At 39.3% G+C, this 21,276-nt stretch overlaps 1 protein-coding gene across 1 annotated transcript in view; it reads right to left on the minus strand.

The window, feature by feature from the left end:
• The window catches only part of LOC311263444 (solute carrier family 23 member 2), a 36,722-nt gene extending 18,692 nt beyond the window's left edge, over positions 1-18,030 (minus strand). Inside the window, exons 1-5 of the mRNA XM_084363513.1 lie at positions 17,772-18,030; positions 9,109-9,261; positions 3,443-3,600; positions 1,222-1,405; positions 286-467 (exon numbers count right to left, since the gene is read on the minus strand). Of these exons, the coding sequence (XP_084219639.1) occupies positions 286-467; positions 1,222-1,405; positions 3,443-3,600; positions 9,109-9,261; positions 17,772-17,843 (749 nt within the window). The 5' untranslated portion in view covers positions 17,844-18,030. The remainder of the gene's footprint in view (positions 1-285; positions 468-1,221; positions 1,406-3,442; positions 3,601-9,108; positions 9,262-17,771) is intronic.
• Between the last annotated feature and the right edge of the window lie 3,246 nt (positions 18,031-21,276).

Genomic DNA, 21,276 nt, shown 5'->3' on the forward strand with positions numbered 1-21,276 from the left:
AAATGGACTGTGAAACTTCACCTGACTTTCCATCTGCATTGGGGTGAGTAAATGTTGACTGAATTGTCATTTTTGAGTGAATTGTTCCTTTAAGCTCAAGGCAAATTCAGGATCACTTACACAGGTGTATATAACAAATGTAATGGAAGGTCAGTGTCAGACTGGCCCTCTATTTGTTAAAAGCTAAATGTTTAATTTATTAAATCAAATTTCTTTATATCACAGAATTTATCATTAATGTAGATATTTTAATAGTATACACACCATAAAACACCATCTACTTACAGAGCAGCTATTCCCCAGTGACCTCCACACTTCTTCCCAGCTTCAATGAACAGAGACAGGCCGATGAGGTTGATGGTGGGAGCGATAGCCAGCGGGCCGATGTATTTCAGCACGAGGCCCACCAGGCCAGAAAAGCCCAGGAAAATCTGGAGCAGAGAGGACACAAGGATGGCTCCCTGGATCTGTGGATGACAAGTGAAGCGGGACACAACTGAGACACATAAGCCATTTATTTATGCTCAACTGAACATCACATTGATGAGGAGGAAAAAATGTATGAGAAAAAATGTGAGGAAAACATGTTTAACCATCATGAATCCACTACGTCAGATGGGTTTGTGATTCTTGTCAAACAGATTTTATTTTGTGCATGTTGGAATGCTGTTGTTAAATTTCTCTGATTGCAGAGAAGAGAAAAGTGTGTAGGAGTTTTAAGCACGCATTTCTGCATATTAAAACTTTATAGGTCCTTTGTTACTTTTATTTTGAAGTTTTTAAAAGCAACCCTTGCATCTCTGAGTTTTACACCAAATTTTAACATTAAACACAATTTTCCATTTCAATTATTGATTATTCCTGACCCATACCCAATCTCTTAAAGCAGACAACTGCAGAGAAAGATACTTGATTATTGAGTCTCAAATCAAATGCTGATGCTTTGGGTTGGCCACTGGACGTGAACCAAGACATACAATTTTGTGTGAGCTTTCTGGATGCACACATAGAGAGAGATAAGCAGAATGTTATGAATGTTATATCTCTATCAGCATACAGACATTAAGGTGTGACAGAATGATACAGGTCTTCATCGTTCCCCTTAAATCCATCACCGCTGCTAAGGTGACCAATTGGATTCCCTATAGAGATTGTAGGGAAACCAATTGGTACAGTATATAAGGTACTGAGAATCATCTTCTGGCTGAATACTTTACATACCTCACGCATTCGTGACATCCAGACTTCATCAGAATTTTCCACCTGTAGCGGACTGGTGCCATTTTGAAGCTGCATGGACAGCATCACGGGTGCATTCGGGGCCGGACATTGCCACTTTGGCAGAGCGAGAATGGCCAGAGTCGGAGTGATGAAACTGAAGGTCCCACCCTGGAGGATTGGTAACCTGCAAGTCAGTGATGGGATTAAAGGTCAGATTAGGTAAGAGTTCACAGGAGCAAATGATGTCAGATGAGGATGACCTGGATCTACTCAAAATGAGCCTCAAGGGATCGCTGAGGATTTTAATGAGCAGGTTGCTTTTGTCCAGCCAGGAGGCAAAACAATAGACAAATAGTGTTTGTTTTTTGTTTTTTTCAGCAAATTCAACAAGGAAGTTAGCATTGAGATACAGAAGCTCGAAGAATTACACTGATTGTTCAAACAAGCTGTTCAAACAAACAAATGTTCACCTCATGATGTAACACAGTGTACAACTGTTTAATTATGAAATTGTACCAAACAGTTATAGACCAACATCATACAGAGATTAAGGCTACATTCAGACTGCAGGCAAATCAGATTTGTTTATAGTATCCGATCTGACAGACGTGGTGTCCACGCTGTTTTCTGTAGGTGAATTTTTTTGTGTCCAGGCATCACCAACCTATCTGAATGGGTTGCTGTGGTAATGATGTAAAATTCATTTCAGCGTGGTGGTTTGGATTAGATTTGCAAAAAATATACTTTTTGCTTTCAAGACATCCAAAAATGTATCTGGATACAATCTGGATTTGCCATAAAACGATTTGAGCTGGCCGTCTGAATTTATCTTGGTTCTATGTTGACAAAATGTTGTTGCCTTGGTCACCTCCACCTTTTGGTCTGGTGCCTGTGGGTCGAGGTCACTGACCTCACGGCGTGCCATTCTCGTGAGCACCATATCGCAGGAACATCTTGAGGGAGACTATTTTGCACAAAAGTCAACTTGGACTCAAGGCTGAACTGATTAGAATTTGATGGTCAAAGGTCACTGTGACCTCACAAAACACATTTTTGGCCATTACTCAAAAATTCACCTGATAATTACAACAAAATCTTACAAAAAAAGGTTGCAAAGGATGAAATGATGGAGTGATGATATTCTCTATCCAAAGGTTCAAAGGTTAACTTTAGCGTATTCTGCAAAAAATGTTCTGGCCATGATACAATGCCATAGCTCAGGAACAGCAGCCTGACTGGTGCACAGAGGCATAAAACCACGAGGCTGTAATTCTAGTTCTTCTTATATCCTCTTGTTTCACAAAGCCCTTCATTTCACAGTTCGAAAAGTCCAATAAAAATAAAGATTAACGTCCTTATTATTCAATGTCAAAATCTTTGCCGGGATCCCACTTTTGTCCCTTTAAGCTTTGCCAAGCTGTGTGGGTGGAGAACTCAAACAAAAGAATTAGCTATTTGCTCAGTCTTACAGCAGCGCTGAAGGGGCAGGAATGTGTGTGTGAAGCCCTTCACTGTATTGTTCTGTGGTGTGTGCGTGGGAGGCAGCCGCTCCGTGGTGAAGCATAAAGATTAATGCATTAGTTTCAGAAGGATTTTCTTCTCAAACTGCCAAACAGCTCCCAGAATGTCACATCTCTATTATAAAAGGAAAGCCACAAATTAAGCTGAGTCAACTAATTCAGAACCGATCGTGAAGGGTAAAACTAATTTCCACTGGGTCATGTTGGGCCCAGAGATGGACTGACTGACAGTTTGAAGAACCACTGGGTCTCTGCATGAGCTTGTAAATTGCTGCAGGACCACTGCAAGAGGTGTTGAAGGACAGAGGTACACTGTGAGTTAATTTAAAATAGATCAAGATTTCAAACTTCCTTGTCATCATCAGAGGGTGTTAACACAACCAGGGCAAATGTGTGTGAGAGAGGAAATATGCGAGAGTTTCCCCCATCTTGTGAACATGCTTAAATGGGGCATTCCCTCAGTTTGTACCTGATGTAAATCTTCAACCTGACTGATTCTTAAAACGTGAACACACACACACACACACATGCACACACCAATGAATACCACTCCACAGCGAGGTTAGAGAACCTCAGAAGTTCACACACTAGCAGGACGTTTTTCACACATATAAGATTTGACAACTTTTAAGTACTCCATCAATATCTCTGTGTGGCCCAGCACTTCCTGGTTCACTGGTGACAGAAGGAGGGGGTGTTACCTGGTACCGACAGCTGTCTGCAGCAGCGTACATAACCCCGACACGAAGAATATGGTGGAGATGAGCTGGCTTTTGGCCACGTTGTTGTCCTTTATGCAGAGGGGCTCGGCCAGGATCAGCGGGATTGCGATGATGCCGCCGAACGCGAGGATGTAATGCTGTGGAGGCAGACGAAAGTGGACACATTTTATCACTCTTTGAATGGGTAAATGAAATGTTTTCCTTCACATTAATATAATCTTGACTTCATGTTTTCCTCTGAAATAAGCTGTTCTTCATTTTGATATGTACATGGAGAAATTTGTGTCTCAAGATATATTTTTCTTTTTTTCATGAAATACAGACATCAACATGACAACACAATACAAGAAAAGTTGTTCCAGCCTTCCTGTTTTGAACAATCCAGCATGATAGTTTTCCCCTCAAATAATACTAGATAGAATTGTATTGAGGTCAGAACATGAAACTTTGGTACAGAATTTCTTCAATGTAGAAAACCAGGTGTTTTTAAAAAAAAAAAAATCAGCTATTTACGAATATTTTGTTCACATTTTAATCTTTAGTGACAGTGACAGAAGGGATAAGGAAGAAACATGGGAGGATGACATGCAACAAAAGTTCCAAGCCAGAATCAAAGTGGGAATGTTGCCGAATCTAAGTACCCAGAACGCCCCCGTACCAACTGTTTGTAGTTCAGATTAGGAGGAAAGGCTTCGGCATCTGTCATAAAACTTGGCACATCAGATCATGCCTGATCATATTAGCTGATAGGGTGTGTGTGGTCTCAAATTTGTGCATGATCTGAATTATGTGTCGACATAAATATAAACACACTCTTGCTCGTTCTCCAAGAGTGTCCTCCAGCCTGAACAGCCAAACAGTTTGTAAGTCATTCCCTTTAAGACAGCACCCCTATCACCACAACAGAAACCAGATCCTGGAAAAAAACCAAAAGCCAAAAAAACAATACATTTATTAAATCTCATTTTTTAATTTTTTTTATTGTAGCATGATTATTATTGTTTTATTTTGCCTTTTTTATGATTCATGGCATCAGAACTGTGTTATTCTGCACAAAAGACAAGTCATTACTGCATCACATGTTTTTGATACAGGCAGATTTGGGGATTGCAGTATTTAGCATTTATATTTGTATTTATTAGATTATAAATCTGCTAACACCACTTTGTAATAAGGGGATTATGTAAGATATTCTTGAACATCTTGACCTTATAATGCTCAAATGCAAGGTTTAACTGTCCTGCACGCACCACCCATGTGTGTGCATGTGTGTGTTGACGGGTTGGGGGTGATGGGGATTAGCACTGATTTTAAAGAATGTTGACTAAAAGAAAAAAGAGAAATGGAAGGCAGATGTTGATAGGCCCTCACATGATTTATGGGGGTATTCTTGAACTTGCAACTCCAGTAAGTCAGAAGAAGATGGTTATGGTCAGTTTAATGGCCGTAGAAACTGAGGGGGAGATTCCCTCTGGAACAAGACACGTAAAGCCTCATGCCATCTGAAGTGAATATTTGTCTTAAATTGACATAAGCCATGTCACATTATATATATTATTTCTCACCTTGTTTTGACAGCCAATCCTCTAAATGACCTTAGACCTGTAGGTTATCTGTTCAAGCAGCTTATTCTGACCCATATTTATGCTTTTTGTTGGGCGGCTACTTCTCGTGGCCAGAGTTAGTATGCTGGGAGCAAAGGAGGAGGTCAGGTGATGCAGTACAGAGACTAGAGGAGGTTAGGGTGGATGGATGGGTCAAAGAACACCCTGAATTCCACCCAGGAGACAGTTGTTTATGAAACTAAAAATCAATATCGACTCCTTGAAAGGGACTCTTTGCTACTTCAGTGTTCTGAAGTCCTGAGTCCTTCACAAAGAAATCCACAGTCCAGCAGCATTAAACACCATATGAAATAAAGAAGTTAACTTATGTACCAATTCTAACCCAAACTATGATCTTTTCTAAACCTAAACTAGTAGTTTTGGAACCAAACCTAGCCAAAGGTCTGACATCAGGAAGGTCCAGTTGCTGGTACTCTTCAACGGTCAGAGACGTATTTGTACATACATGTATTTTGAGTATGTCATACAGCCCCAATGTGGTAAAAAGTCTTACTGTGGCAAGAGGTAATACTTTGCACAAATCTAACAAATAATGAAGGGAGGAATGATTCAGAGACAGAGCACGGTTATATAATGGCAGATGTGACCTCGTACCAAAGAACATTTCTTAATATTAATCATAACCTTTCACTGAAAAAATATTTCTGATCTTCTCTAAGTGGTTGTGACAATGGACCAATTTATTTTCCTTCTTAATGTTACCAATCTGGTTGACAATAGCTACAAAGGTACTTGTGGTTATTGTCATTGGAGCATTTGAAATTAATGAAACACCATTACTCTGCTGCTAAGCCTGCTTCTGCATTAGCTGCAATCAGTCCCAAAGCTTTACTCCTCAATGTTCTGTGTACATCCCCCTCTTATTTCATTCAATAAAGTTAATGAACAGGGGAATTAAAGCTCTCCAAGCTAACGAGATGGTCAGTTAGCAACCACGTGTAGCTTAGCTCAGTTGCTAACAGGACACTGACTCTTGTATTATAATCTAACTGTCTAGCTTTCTGTGGCCTGAATGTCAACGCTGTCAAGATGGCTCGCCATTGACCAACGCTGGCCATGTTTTATTAAAATCACCACAGAATTTTTCCATATCAAATCCCGGTCTGTCCAAGCCATCGTGCTTGAATCCCTTAGCAGAGAGTATATCGATGTTTCCAAAATGAATAGAGCACATTTTTGGATTATGCTTAAATGATATGATTAAATTACGAATCACCCTTTTTAAATGGAATTAAGTTTTCCCAAATAGGCTTGAGAGAGGGCATTTCTATCTGGACTACAGTACTAGTCAAATAAAATGTAACCGCAGCTAAAAATCCATGCCCTTTAGCTTGTTGCTGTGGTTTGTCAAAACTAAAGAGACTTAAGAACTGACAGATTAATGCTTTAAACCAGGGAGAAGTCTATAAAGTGTGGTCAGATGCAGGAAATAGCTACCGAGCCTTCTGGAGGAATCAGGGTTGAAAATAAATCAAACACAGAAAGGACACAACCTGGTAACTCTGGTTGCATGCTCAATAACATTCAGATTAGGTGCTGAGTAAATCGTGCTGCAGATCCTGCAGATATATCCTGTGCTACTTACTGATTTGATACAGCGGGCAGCATTTGTGAAAAAACTTTGTGCCATGGCAAATGTCCAGGCTGTTGTTTTGGCATTGAGTTGACCCAGGTGACATGGACACACGTGGTCTGTCAGTCAACCTCCTGGGAATTTATAGCTCATTGACTTTTCCTCGTATGTTTTTACTGTTTCGGAGAGACAGTTTTCAAAGTGGCCAGTGAAAAGTGCCTTCCCACACGTTAACAAGCGCTAACCTTTGTTTGTAGACCGTGACCCTGTAACTGCTGTCATCTGCTGAGGTTTCAGTCGGATGTCATTATTCGTCTTTTCAACAAAAACAGCGCCGTAACTTAGACAAGACCTGATACCAGCATCAGATAACAGGAAAGCACAACCTCTTTGGCATGGCGATGACACGTTTTTAACTTGATGGCGGCTGGTAGCTCCGATCAGCAATAAATAACATGTTTTTCTTCATAAGAACGAATGAATAAATCAATAAATAAAAAGCTGCAGCTAACATTTATTTTAATTATTTATTACTCCCTGATTTGTTTGTTGATTGCTTTTGAACAACAAAATATCAGCAAATAGTGTAAAGTGTTTCTCCATAATGTTCTGTTTTGTTCAGTCCAAACCCTAAAGATGGTTTACAATCATGGAAAACTAAGAACAACAGCAGATGAGCCTGAACCTCAGGAGTTTGGGCTATTTTCCTGAAAAATGACAGTTATTTTCCAGGAAGTCATGACACTGATTTCCAGGAAACAGTTAGTGCTCAAGTTAAAACAAGTAGGTGACAAACAGAGGTGCTGGGGATGTAAAATTTGAAAGGTTGTGGAAAAGTAATGAGACCTGTGGAAAAAGAGGTTGCCGCAGCCGTAAAATAATAATGGATCCAATGGTTAACCTCTCTCCTCTTCTCCATTTTTAGTAGCCTTGTGTATTGAACTAGAACCAAGTATGTTCACAAGCTCATCTTCCAGTTATCAACACCATGATGCTCCTGAAAAAACTTGTTCCAGAGCCCACTATTGTTTAATCTCTACATATATCCAGATGTTGTATCACACCGCGTGCTAATGAATAACATAAAAGATTCACTGCAAATAACTGCCTGTGTTCATAAAAGAAATGAACATAAATAACAACAAGAAATGAAGAATTAATTAATCATCTCAGCTGTTTGTCATCAGCCTCATTTCATTTTCCCAGATGGAAGGAATAAACACTTGAAACACAGTATGTTCTTTACTCATCCTTTTTGTTTTGGGGAAAACTGAAAATACTACACCCAAAAAATATCTAAATTGCAGAATCATGACCAGCAATTCAGAGTTTATCCATTTTGCAGAGCTCCTTTGTAACTAATTTTACTGCATGATTCAAATGTCATGGCTGCTCTGCTCTGAAACAAAACTCATGACCTTGTGGTCTTCTGATTTCCTTATGTAAGCTCAAGCACCAGTGGGTAAGACTTATTTTCATCCATATCCTTTTTTTTCTGTACATTGCCCTGTATATTGCAAATATTCTCTTTAATCTCTATTTTGTGGTGTGAAGGACACCTTTCCTCACCCTAGATGTCCAAACCAAACAAGTTTCCCCCTCCGACATGAGATTTGTGAGTATAATTTCTTGCTTGATCAGAGCATGTCAGGTTTAATGTCAGCATCAAATCCCTGTGGATTACTGACTTAATGTAAGTGACAGCTGCTTAAAAACTCTTCAACATCAAACCTTTAAAGTGCTGTAACCTGTTTTAAGTTCTGTATACCAAGTGTTAAACATGCTGACATTTGAATATGGATGATCACATAACTTGACACTTCAAAACCCATAAATGAAGTCACGTGTGGATAATTGCTGTGAGGGAGTTGGCCCTTTGCTGAGAGGAGAAAATGTCAGCTTCAACCCCTCATTTGGCACTGGGAGCCACTTGATTAGATTTATACAAGTCTGCTGGATTGCTTTTAGGGAACAAAAACAGTCCTGTTCTCCTGGAACAAACAAAGCTAAATCTTTCATAATGGATTAAAAAAATCAATGCTGAAATGCTGGTGAATAAAATAAGGTTTGAAGTTGGAGAAATACTACATCAGGCATGGCTCCCACTTTCTTATGTTTCCCTCATCTCCATGGCAACCAGACGCCTCCTCCGCCCAGCTTGTTCAGAAGGGGTGTGACAATGTAAGAATTCATTACCGATAATGATAGACAGAGACATGACTAAAATTGAATGCTGATGTTGCAGCAACTTAATAAACCAATAATCTCTCTGGGCTTTTTTTTCTGTCTGTTGTGTTTGTTTTGGCTTCATTTTGTTAAGAATAAATCAAATAAAGCAGCTTTAAATAAGGATTCCTGCAGTGATGTTCAGTTTAGGGAGGATAATAAAAGGACCTCTACAACATTTACTATCACAGGAGACCAAATAACCAAAAAAATTAGTTTACCTGGAAGCCGAGCAGAATGCAGAGGTACCATGGCGGCCTGTCATTGAGGGAGTAAACCAAATCCACACCTTTGTCCACAGTCTCTTCCAGGGCCTCTGTGTGTGGCTCGCCAACGTCAACTGTCAGCTGTGGCTGTTCATCACTGTCCTTGCCCTTTTGAAGAAGACAGTAATTAGTCATTTATCCAAGCAACATCAAACAAAAAACAATATTCTCTTAGAAATTAGGTTGAATTCCATCGGGACTATTTGGACACTAATTCCCAGAAAACAGAGCCTCAACCAGTCACTCGCTGTTGAATTGCACATGCCAGAGATTCAAATAGAGCCAAGGATTTATTGATGGTTTTACTTGAAACTAAGGGTGGTTCTGGGAAAGACATCTTCAATCTAAAGTTGTTGGTTCAGTTTTGTGTAGATGATCATAAATACTGAACACACGCAATGGAATTAATGTTATGGCGATATGGGCCATCGTGACAGGTAGGTGGGGTGAACAACATACCTACTTCAAAAGCCTGTCAAGATGCTAGATGAAGGTGCCTAAAACCGAACTGCTCTGGTGGTCCAGACCTTTTTAAGTGTTGTGTGTTTTTTTGAAAGACAATATGTTGCACGATGAAATTTCCATAAATGTGAACATATGGTGGTTTGCGGAAATGTAACCTGTCGATATTTTATTCTTGTGACTGGGCTGGAAACAGAAGTTTGGTTAGGTTTTAGAAAAAATGTTGACATTTTGTTTCACATGGAACGCAAACCCCAATCTCCTGTGTGAATGTCCTGTGTGTAACCCAGCCCATTCTCACAAGTCAAAACATGAGCCTGGTCAGTGGCCCTGCACTTCAAAGTTTGACGCTGTTGGTGCCTCTCTAGCATTACTTCTTTAAGTGATCCTCTGGTGGTCGTACACTGGACTTCCTCTACAAGGGCCAGAGTTAATGTCCTGTTTGTGACCAAGTGAAGTTGGTGCATAAATGACGTAACTTTGGCTACGTGGGTGACCTACTAAATGTCATTTACATGAGTTACGAGACTAAATGTATTTTTTTTTAAACCCAAAGAATGATCTTTTCCTGAACCTTCCTGTATTTGACGAGTTGGGAGTGAGAACATGTTGGTGTAACACAGCACTCAACCCTGACCTGCACCCTATTGGGACTGTATACTATGTTGGGTTGAGCAGTTGACATGTTTGTGGACATATTGCCGCAGAAGGGTTACAGCCTGGTGCATCTCATACGCAAAGGGTACCTTCTGCTTCTATGAGACATCAACTGTCCTGACAAAAAGCTGAAGTAAAAAGGCAAATTTTAATTTCTGTTTCCACCTAGTAATGAGTGTTGGGGTGATGTGAAATCAATAAAGCAACCAAAAGCAACCTTGTGCAGCAGATACGTGTAGTATGAAAAGTAAATCTTGTCAAAAGTTGTATTAAGGTTTAACAAGCAAGGACAATTTTACTGAGGTCTGGACCTTAACCTCTGTTCAAATGTCTGGAACATGGCGCCAACAGCACCAGAGGTTCTGTTCCCATCAGGGTGACATAAATTTGTGGTGGTATGTTATTGAGTTGACACTTAGATGTAAAATTCCATAATTATACATTAGTACATTATTGCCAGGAAATTACTTTTTTCCATTCAATATCAGATACTTTAAGACTTGTACTTAAGTATTTTTGGTAAAAGGACCTTTAACTTATACCAAAGTAATATTTCAACACGATATCTTTACTTTTACTCAAGTATGACTTTTGGCTACTTTTTACAACACTGTTTTCACCAGTACCTTAATACAACATTGATGTGTGGAACCAAGGATATTACATGAGTCTCTAAACATACATTCCCAAATCCACTGTATCGCATGAGTACAGTTTTTTAATTTTTGTCGATTCCGACGGCACCTGTGGACAAAAACGGTGTGAGCACCACTGCCTCCTGTAATAAAGATCTTAAACTGGCTATCACACTCATTTTTTTGGGTTAGAAGTTAAAGGAAATTGCAACATATTTCTGACACTATTTTTCTTTTTTTTTTTTAAACAGAACTGCTTGTAGGATTCATGGCGATTAGTCAATGCATCTATTTGTGGTTATGTAAGATTAATAGCTGTAATATGACGATGGTGAAAGAAAGTAAACTTTGTTTAAGTGACGTACAACCAGACTCTGGAGCAGCTTCTTTCCTCAGGCTGTGAGACACATCCTGAGGACTTATCCAACCCGCAAAATAGAGGCATCAGTGTTGAATTGGGACCGTTTCATAACCAGTTAATAACTCCTTGTAGTATGTTGAAAAAACATGCAGAAGAGGGATTTCAACTCCAAATGTTAGACGTGATTAATTAACTTAAAGTTCAAAATATGTAAAATACTTGACATTTGTTCAAGTTTTGTGGCATTTGTCAGTGGATTGTGAGATATATTTGTGATCATTTATTAAAGAATCCAACTGAAAACACCTCTGTCACTGCTACTGAGGCTTATTTCTCTCCATAGTTCGAAAACTATTTTTGGTTATAATTGTGAATGTTTTATGAGGCGTGTCATCCGTGATGGAAAAGCAGCCTGTTCTGTCCACGGTTTTTATGGGATTTTTTTGGCATTCTTTGGGTAAAACTAAGGTGATGATGGCGGATGTGAGCGTGACTTGTATCAATGATTATTAGTACTGTGTGATCTTTAAAGGCCACCTGATATGTGAGACCGATGTAAAGAGGTCAACTCATTAAAAAACAGGCCACATGGGACGGATCCATTTCCTGTGAGCTTGTACAAACACTTTTGAGGATGTGGCTGTTTCAAGTGTAAGAATATCTGGTTCGGTGGTTACATATACTTCATGTAACACATTAACCTGATATGTAAAAACATCCGTCATTATAATATGTTTGGAACCATAAACTTTCTGCCTTCTGTTTTTTGGATTAAATATTTTTCATTACATATTTTCTGCATACACTATATGATGGGACTGCAAAGAGGTCAGTTCCCTCTTAACATAGTCCACATGGGACCAATTGGGTCCCAATGGGTTTGTTCGAACTCTTTTGAAAATGTGTTTGAAGTGTAAGAAAGTCAGTAGAGGTATTCAGGGGTGTGTTTTAAACCTGGAAAAGGTGGGGGATTATGTAGAGACATACGAGATGACGTTCCAAGGTGTAACAAATTGCAGTTATCACCTAAAAAAGATAAATAAATATACTTTTAAAAAGCCATGTTCTGGATACTTTTCAAATATGTCCATTGATCTCTTTTTTTTAAGATTGTAGGGAGCTACGTCTCAGTTTATTTACGTTTTTTTATCCTTTATTTTAGCTGGGAGGACCCACTGGGACCGAAGTCTCTTTTCCAAGGACAACTCAAAGGAAAAACAAATATGAAGATATAGGTGTTGTTACACACATCTACAAATAAATTACATGCACATCATCATAAAAACCTAATCAAAGCTTAAATTGTATGTGCACATTTTAATTTACAATTGAAAGTATTTTCCTCTAGCAGCTCTGACACTAGCTCCTCGAAAATGCCATATTTGTGCTGCAGCAGCTCAGTCTGTAGGGATTTGGCTTGGGAACTGGAGGGTTGTAGTTCCTCCTGAGCACTGCCAATGTGCCCTTGAACAAGGCACCGAACCACTAACTGCTTCCAGTGCCTCATACTGGGCAGTTCTCTCAATCTGAAGTCTCTCCACACATTAAAGCATGTGTGTAAAACTTGATTTCAATGAAAACCGATCAGTAAAATAGGTCTTCTTCCTCGTATGACACCAGAGATATGAGTGTAAACGCACAATAGTTCAGCTCATTTTCTCCCAAATCATAACAAGAAATTCATTTGGGTCAGGTCACCACAGCCACACCCCTCATCCTCAATTTGAACCCTGGATAAACATAAAGAAAATGACTTATGTTTCTGTCCTGTGAACTGTATTGAATCAAACTACCACAAAATTCCCTTACAAGAGGCCATAAATAACTTTTTCAAACTTTTGTCTCAATATACTTGATTGGGAATTTACATATATATGCAGTATATGTGAAATTAAAAAATATGTCAGTTTTAGAAATCTTCCCAGTGAAACAGGAGACACGATGGCGAAGAACAAAGACTATTCTCTAAATTAAGCCTGCTGAAGTGTGTGAGTACTTTAAGCTCAGACGAATAAATAAAAATGCATCTGTCTCAGATCATCAGACCAGTATGAATTCAAAGTGTCTCGACTATGACAATGTCCATCTCACTGGATGTCCCAGATATTACAGGACAAGATAAAATCCACATTGAATTTGATCCACTACTCCAGCCTCTGCTCTGAAACTGGCATTCCGTCAAACAAAACACCTTGTTGTGCACACCCCGCCATCGCATCCGTTTCACATGAGAGCCACATGACAGAGACGGATGGACCGTGAGAACGTGGACTCATCTGCATCACATTGCGTCTCTGTCTTTGATTTACTCTCACTTTACAAAGTTCTCAGCAGGTATTGCTCACAGACATTTGCCTCAGTGATTACATGGCCATTCGCTTCAGCGATTACATGGACATTTGCTTCCATCTAGTGGTTATCTACCTGCACTCCAATAACCACAGCAAAGGACGCCATGAGACTGAAGGATCTGCATGGCCGATGGTGGAAGTACCATCTCTATTACTCCCCTTATACAAAGAATACATTTGCCTAAATTACCACCAAAAGTTTAATCACTTACTTATCTTTTAACTAGACATTCTGGATGGTTATTACATGATGTGTGATACAATGGTGAGTTTGAGTGTTTGAGTGTCCCCTTTATGTTTGTGTAAAACACGGGGTCAGACTGAGTTTGAGTGTTGTTTTTGTGAATTCATTGGACATCTATCTATCTAGCTCAATTTTATTTGAGTGGCAGAGAGAGGGAGTAATCTCAGTATCCTAAGGTTGTAAGACATTGACCACGTAATTGCTGTTTCCTTGTTTTCATTACACTTGGAGACATTTGTTGCATGTCATCCAAAATCTGAATGAGACAGGACCAGTTTACTGTATTCACATTTAACCAAGGCTGTGACTTTACCCGACCTTAAACTAAGTGTTTGACTACTCAAGATGTACATTGGTGGCCAATTGGCGGATGATCAGTGGACAAAGTGAACTTTGATAGCTAGTGACTGGGGTTCACATTAGTCTTGTCTGCGTTTGGGTAATGGAAAGATAGAACTGAACTGGAGAAGCCTCTTGGATGAGAGCTGAAACATCTTCAAGAAATTGAAAGTCCAGTTGCCTGCAATATAGCATGAAGAATTACCATGACCTGGATGACTGAGGACATTAATCAACATTATGGAAAGATAGTTTTAGTTGCATTTTATTAGAGTAAATTCATGTTTCAGGCCACTCTTGACTTTTTCAATAGACTCTTTTAGTTGCTCTAAGCAGATCAATATCTTGGCAGCTACATTCAACTGTGCAATAAACTCAACAGTTAATTTTCTAAATAGCAAACTAGTCGCCACAACCCACAACTAAAGTCCAAAAAAACTTCTTAAGTGGAGTACCAGTACCTGAAACTTATATGTAGACAGATAGAAACTGATGTGCTAAAAGTGTGGTAAATCATCACTAATGCTGGTCATCGTGAGTATTGTGAGCACAGCATCATGTGCTGAGATGTGTGCCTTCCATGCCACAGCTGTGACGATGAGGACAGATAAGTTGTGAGAGGGAAGACCAATCAGTTTGCTGGCTGCATGGATGATCTTCAAGAGGCTCTTCAAGTCATTGACTGTTAAGAATAATGAGGAAAGCTCAACTGCTTCAATGACGCTGTTCGTGTTTTAGTTTCCCTTTGCTGTTGGCAGTATCTGAGAACTTTTATGCCTCGTTGATTCAAACTGAGATCGTTGTTCAGTGTAAAAACGAGACATTTTAAAGCTGTAACCACCTCAACCCTCTCTTTCATACACATAGTGGTGTTGGGATGTAAATGTGAAGGATGTTCATTAACTATGAGGTGTTTGTGTATTATGATTTAGCAAAGCAAACAGTTTGTCATTATATCTAAAACAGAGATTTAAGGAAAAAGGGGGGAACTGTCCAAGCTAATATTTACATGTGTGCTGTGTAATGTGGCCAGTTATCCAGTCCTAGTAGGCTGTAGCCACACATTACAACATGCAGATTCGTTCTCCGAGTCATGGAGTGTACTGTTTGTCAGGAAGTCCTCCTCAAACAGCTAAGTTCACATCCGAACGCTCATCATCGCTCAACTTGCCAGCCCAGCATCTAACCTGACACGGAGGTCAAGTGTGCTCAGACGCTCTTAGAGCCACAAAGCAGCAACACCCACTCACCATTTTTGACAATTAATTTTATATGTGTAGGTGCTGTGACTTCTTGTTTTTAGGCCTCACCTTGATAGTCAAACTGGTGTCTCTATATCGGACATCAAACCTGTATTTTGCTCAAAAACGTGCCATCAAATTGTCTTCTTTGAATTGGATTTTAAGAGTTTTTCAATTCAAACTAAAAAACTTTTGGGGTCAAAATGCTCTACATCTTTCCCAACTTCAATGCAACGCTTAAAACCTCTCTGAGGAGACAAGTCGAGCAAATGGAGCTACTCTTTCTGAGACCCTCCCTTTGTGAGACTAGCAGATTACTGAGTATGTACCAATTTACACACTCTCATACAAACTACAAACTAACACTCAAAGACATATTTTCTTGATTTGTTTTGAGTCCTCCGTTTGGTCTTTTAGCCATCCCTGCCTATGCTCGAGTAATCATTTTAGTCTGCAACAAAAAATGTCACTTACATCCAGTCATTAACAATGAGTAAAAAAACAAGAATGACCATTAAAACTTAATACTATTACTAACATGAAAAACAACCACCAGTAAGGAGCTCAAGGGTCGGAGTTACTGTACCATGACAGTGCTCCGCTATCCAGAGCACACTAAAGTCCACCATAAAGTAACAAGAGATTTTTCATGTGAAGCCAGCCTTTGTTTTTGGAGTTTAGCCTCTATCCTCTGCTGATACCTGAAACCCTAAATGGACTCAACCTGGACTCAAAGCTGAACTGACAAACAAAAGCTTACTTGTGGGAATGGCAAGAAAAATGCCAAAAACACATGTACTTTCCCATTCTTTTGCTTTGCACTGATGAGTTCTAGCTAAATAACCTGAAACCTGGTAGAAAGGTGTGCCAGGTACACTGTGTATTAAAGTCTTATTTTCATTCACAGTAAAAAAAAAAAAAAACAACAAACAAAAAACAATCCTTGCATCTGTGCAGTGAACAGCACGCAAACAAGGAGGGTGCACTGGTAACTATGCGCATCATCACCAAACAGGCACATAGGAACTCTTAGTAAACTCTATCACTAAGCATCCGAGAAAATTCCGATTGCTCCACTTGCTGAAATTGTTTGGTCTCCCTGTTAAAAATATGTGTCCTTATCTGCTTTCATTTTATTATGGTTTGAATCAGTTTTCTGCTATTATTAGCTGAAAGAAGCAGCAGGTGGGGTCTCTCACATGCTATGTGTGTTTGTTGTTTTTAGCTCCAAATGCTGCCAAAAACTCTTTATAAGGGATAAGAATAAGGGATCATGCATCTCGTCTTCTACACAGATTGAAGTGACACCATTCACTTATCACCGCATTTATCTAACATGTCAGACTGTTATAACATAGAAAAAATGAAGCTCTTAAATAAACATAAACTACTACTGGATAGCTCTGTAAGCTGTGGTGCTTTTGTCTGAAAATAGCCTAAAATAACTCAATAATTAGACTTTGTTTTAAATGTATTTTATGAATAACATCTTGTGTGAGTCAAACTGATTCAAAAAACAATTCTAAAAATGTTCTTGTGAAATAGCTCGAGGTCAAAAAAATGATTTATGAAAACTTAATCTGGACTCCAAAGTCATAAAACTCGATTGAAGTGTATAAATCCTAGTTAAACATCGTTGAATTCATTGTATGGTCCACTGTGTAGGAGTGTCAGGTAGTGTACAATACAGGGATAATAATAATGAATGAGGCCCCATGCCTTGTTGACAGACTGACGTGTTCGCCCACCTGCAGTGGAAGCTGTGTTTGTTTGGTGTTCCCATTTTTCTAAATTCTTCACTTAATTGGAATGCAAGAAAAAAAATGGAAAACATCAACCCTGGGCTCAGCTGTGTACACTTGCACACCACATGCAGTCAGACCTTTCAATCATACACAAACCACAAGACCCCACTTTAGCATGCCTCATTCAGTCTGTCTGTCGTGGTTGATGTTTTATTAAAGAGCATTTGTAGGTTTAGCTCGGAGCTCTTTGAATCGTTTCAAATACACAACACTGATCCTTGCTACACACTTTGAAACTAGCATGAGATTCATTGATTGTGGAACTCATGCACACTGGTAATTTCACATTCCACAGTGGCTTATATTTAGCTTCAAGCGCATTTCTATTTCTCTTGTTAAGCAAGTAAAGAAAAAATAATGATTTAAAAACTTACTTTCATATTGTGATTTTTTAATATTGAAAAGATTTGCATGTGACTTTGATTCATCTCACTTTTCTCACTCAGTCTTTGACACTTGGATTTTGTTAGTATCACAACGCCAAATTAAACAATTAAGAGAATTAAGAAGACACTACACTTACCCCAAATGCAGGATTGACTGTCCCCTGCTCCGTCAGTCCCAGCTCTATTTTCTCCTCTGTAGCGAGACGCATTCTGGTAAAATGAGGCAAAGTGGCGTATAGATGCTTTTGAGGACCAAAGTGGACTCCGCACAAATAAACAAACGCACACGGTGGGAGTAAAACTCTGAATGACCAAAGACCTACAAGGACAACATGAACAACCGCCTCATGTCACCAGGGAAACTGAGTATCACAGTCAAGAGAGAGCGGCTCAGTAGTTTTGTAATCTCCTCTCTGGGGCTGAATGGTTTCTGGTGTGCTAAAGCGAATGTAGGCTTTATTTACTCTGACTTGCGGTCATGTGCCTGCTGTTGTGTGACGATGGATCCTATGAGAGGAGACTAAGAGGAGAATCTTCAATTTGTCATACTCCTTAAGATGCTCTTCTCTTATTTCTATAATGAATAGTGTTAGAAGTGTGTTATTTGTGGTTTTATTGGATTAACCTTCAGTGATTGATTTGATCCGTGCAGTTTCACCAACTTAGTGAGAAACAAGTTCACCTTTACTACAATGGGTGTTATTTTTTCAGGTGTCATTATGGTCAGCCTAGTAGCTAGGATATAATGTTAGGAGTTAACAATTCTGCAAACCACACTTAAGGGCAAGATTGTATGTGTCATAGGCTACATACTGATATTTGTACAAACCACAGCTGGAGGTTGTGTTGCAGCATTTGTAAGTGTGACACAACTGAATATGTTTAAAGGAGAGCGAGGGAGCTTTCCATCCGTATTTGTGGTGACCAAAACCAGATATTTTTCACAGGAAGTCAGGCACCCTCCAGCCTCGTCTTTCTGAACGGCAGCTTCTTTTATCAGTTGTTCATTGTATCTGTGGCAGCTTTCAGCCACCTAGCAAAAAAGTGCTGCACGCATGGACTTTTTTCAGATCACTTTGCCTTTTTTGTGCGACCACTCCTAGCATTTCTTGTTGAAAATCACTGAACTTTTCAGAAAGGCACTGGCGTCACCACTGGCCCTTTTGCTTAAACAACCAATCATAGCTAATCAGCGGTACTTGTCCCCCATCACCCTGATAACCAAGAAAATGGAGGAGAAGCTTGTTCCAGCTGTGTCTGACAGACACAGAATCATGGAGAACAGATCAGACCAAGATGTCTCCCACATAATTTAACATCACTATAGGTTTAAACTTTTTTATTTTGAGAAACTGTTTTGTCTGTGTCATGGATTGGTCACAACGCACTAAACATGACCATCAGCTGCCGATTCTACGTGGAAAAAGTCAGTCAAATGTCAGAGTTAAAGCCGTTTCAAATTCAAAATGCTTTATTGATGCAATTGGGAGCAACACATCACACCATCAGCAGCAGATTTCACCCAAAAATCTGACCCAGAAACCCAAAACTGAAGTGCTGAATGGAACATATTCTGAAATGCGTAATCTGTAGGTTCTGCTTGAATTAAGTAGCACAAAAAGAATTTTACTGTTTGGATGTTGTTGTCAACTTTTTATAACATTTCAAGATATGTTTTAATGCAGTACTCTTTTTACTGATCATGTCCATTCAACCCCACTTCACAACTGCCTATTTCGTTGGCTTTACTGTAACACTTCCCGTGTCCTTATGTGCACTTTCCACCACACACACACCAATATTTTATTCATTTTATTTAGTAAAACGTACAAGGGAACATAAATTTGAGGTGCAGTAGAGTACATACACAACACACACACACACACGGAGATACATGTATATAATGCTAACAGTGGACTACATCTCTACACTAACTAAGAGGGGACATCTGTTTCTGGGCATTTTGATAAAACAACAAAAGAGTAGAAAATATTCTTTTGAGGTCTTTTCCCATAATATTACTTCAAAGGTTTTTTTTATTTTAGTTTTAAAGAAATTAAAAAAAGAGGACTTACATCCTTCAGGGACGTAAACCTATCAAAGGCCGCGTTCAGACTGCCAGCTAAAATCTGATTTTGAGCCCATCCAGATTGGAACCGGATGGCTCTTTTGAAGTCTGAACAGTCACAAATCACATGAAATCCGCTTTTTGCAAACCGGATCGAAACCACCTCCGGGAGGTAGTTTCAAATCTCATTTGGACAGATGTGTCTCAGTCTGAACAGCTCCAAACACTCAGATCGGTTTTGACTGTCTGTGACGCCACTTTAACCCCTCCGCTCTGACGTTGTTGCTACAGCAACCTGTCAGATCGGTCAATAAATGCGGCCCAGTCTGAACAGAGCCAAATCCGATTTGGACACTTGCTAAAAAAAGTGTGGACTGTCAGCCCTGAAAATCTGATTTGAGAAGAAATCTGATTTGAATCAGATTCGCCTGCAGTCTGAACGCGGCCAAAAAAGGGGCTTCCATATACTGCAGTGGAGCTGTCTGCCACAGACGGACACAGTATATGAATTTTTGTTCCAGTGTTTGTTCTGCAGATTTTATGGTCAGTTCATACAATGCACCAAATTTGGATGGAAATAAGATCATCAATCACTTCTGGTCAGGAGAAGTGCTTCACTTGAAGGGCAAATTGTAAATTGCCTTTTTCAGTCTGACCCCGTGTTTTACACAAACGTAAAGGGGAGGTCATGCAGAGGAAGTGCTGGCTGTGCTGGCCAGATTTTCTCTACAGTGCCAATACAGGTCCTTTGAATATATGAAATACATTAATGATACCATACTGTGAAAATACTATGAAAGGAAACATTTACTCTTTCAACAACACTGTTTTAACCTCTTACACGGTTTTACAGAATAAACATAATTTCAAGGTTGGTGTTTCAAGGTGTATAAATAATTCAATACAAAAACAGGAACTAAATATCATATACTCTACTCTCTCCCTTCAGGTGGTTTACAATTTAGAAGAAATTACTGAGATGAATATATGATAAATGTAAGGACATGTTTGTAATGCCCTGATGTTCCTGCTCATCAATTTTATGGTCCGTTTTCAAAATGTGATTGTAATGTCACAATCTGAACTACTTAACATTTTCTAGGGTGTGGATGTGAATCGTTTCTAAAACTTTACTGAGTCTCTACAACCTTTATCTCCACAACTGAAACCTCATCTGACCCAAAACCACTTAACTTCCCTGTTCCTGTGACCACACATGCTCAGGAACTGGACACACTCATGCATGACATGTGAAAACAAATATGGAAAATATATTTAACATTACCGTCGCGCATGCCAAATGGGAACCAATTTTCTTGCTAAGGGACAGAGAAATCAATTCACTCCTACGTTATGGTATATTTGCAAGACTTGTCATGAGAGAGCCATTGAGAAAAGAGCTCGGAGCAGCTGAGGGCTGATGCTTTTCTAAGCTTGGTAGTTAATTTTTACATAAGCTCACATGTCACAGAAGTGATGAAGTCGAACAGACTTTGTACAAGCTAAATTACACTTAAGATTAGACCATGAGTAAGTTCGATTGGGTTGCATGTAAATTATATCATGCTCGTGTT

The sequence above is a fragment of the Pagrus pagrus genome, assembly GCF_965226575.1.
Source record: "Pagrus pagrus genome assembly, chromosome: 10".
In the NCBI taxonomy this organism is placed as follows: domain Eukaryota; kingdom Metazoa; phylum Chordata; class Actinopteri; order Spariformes; family Sparidae; genus Pagrus; species Pagrus pagrus.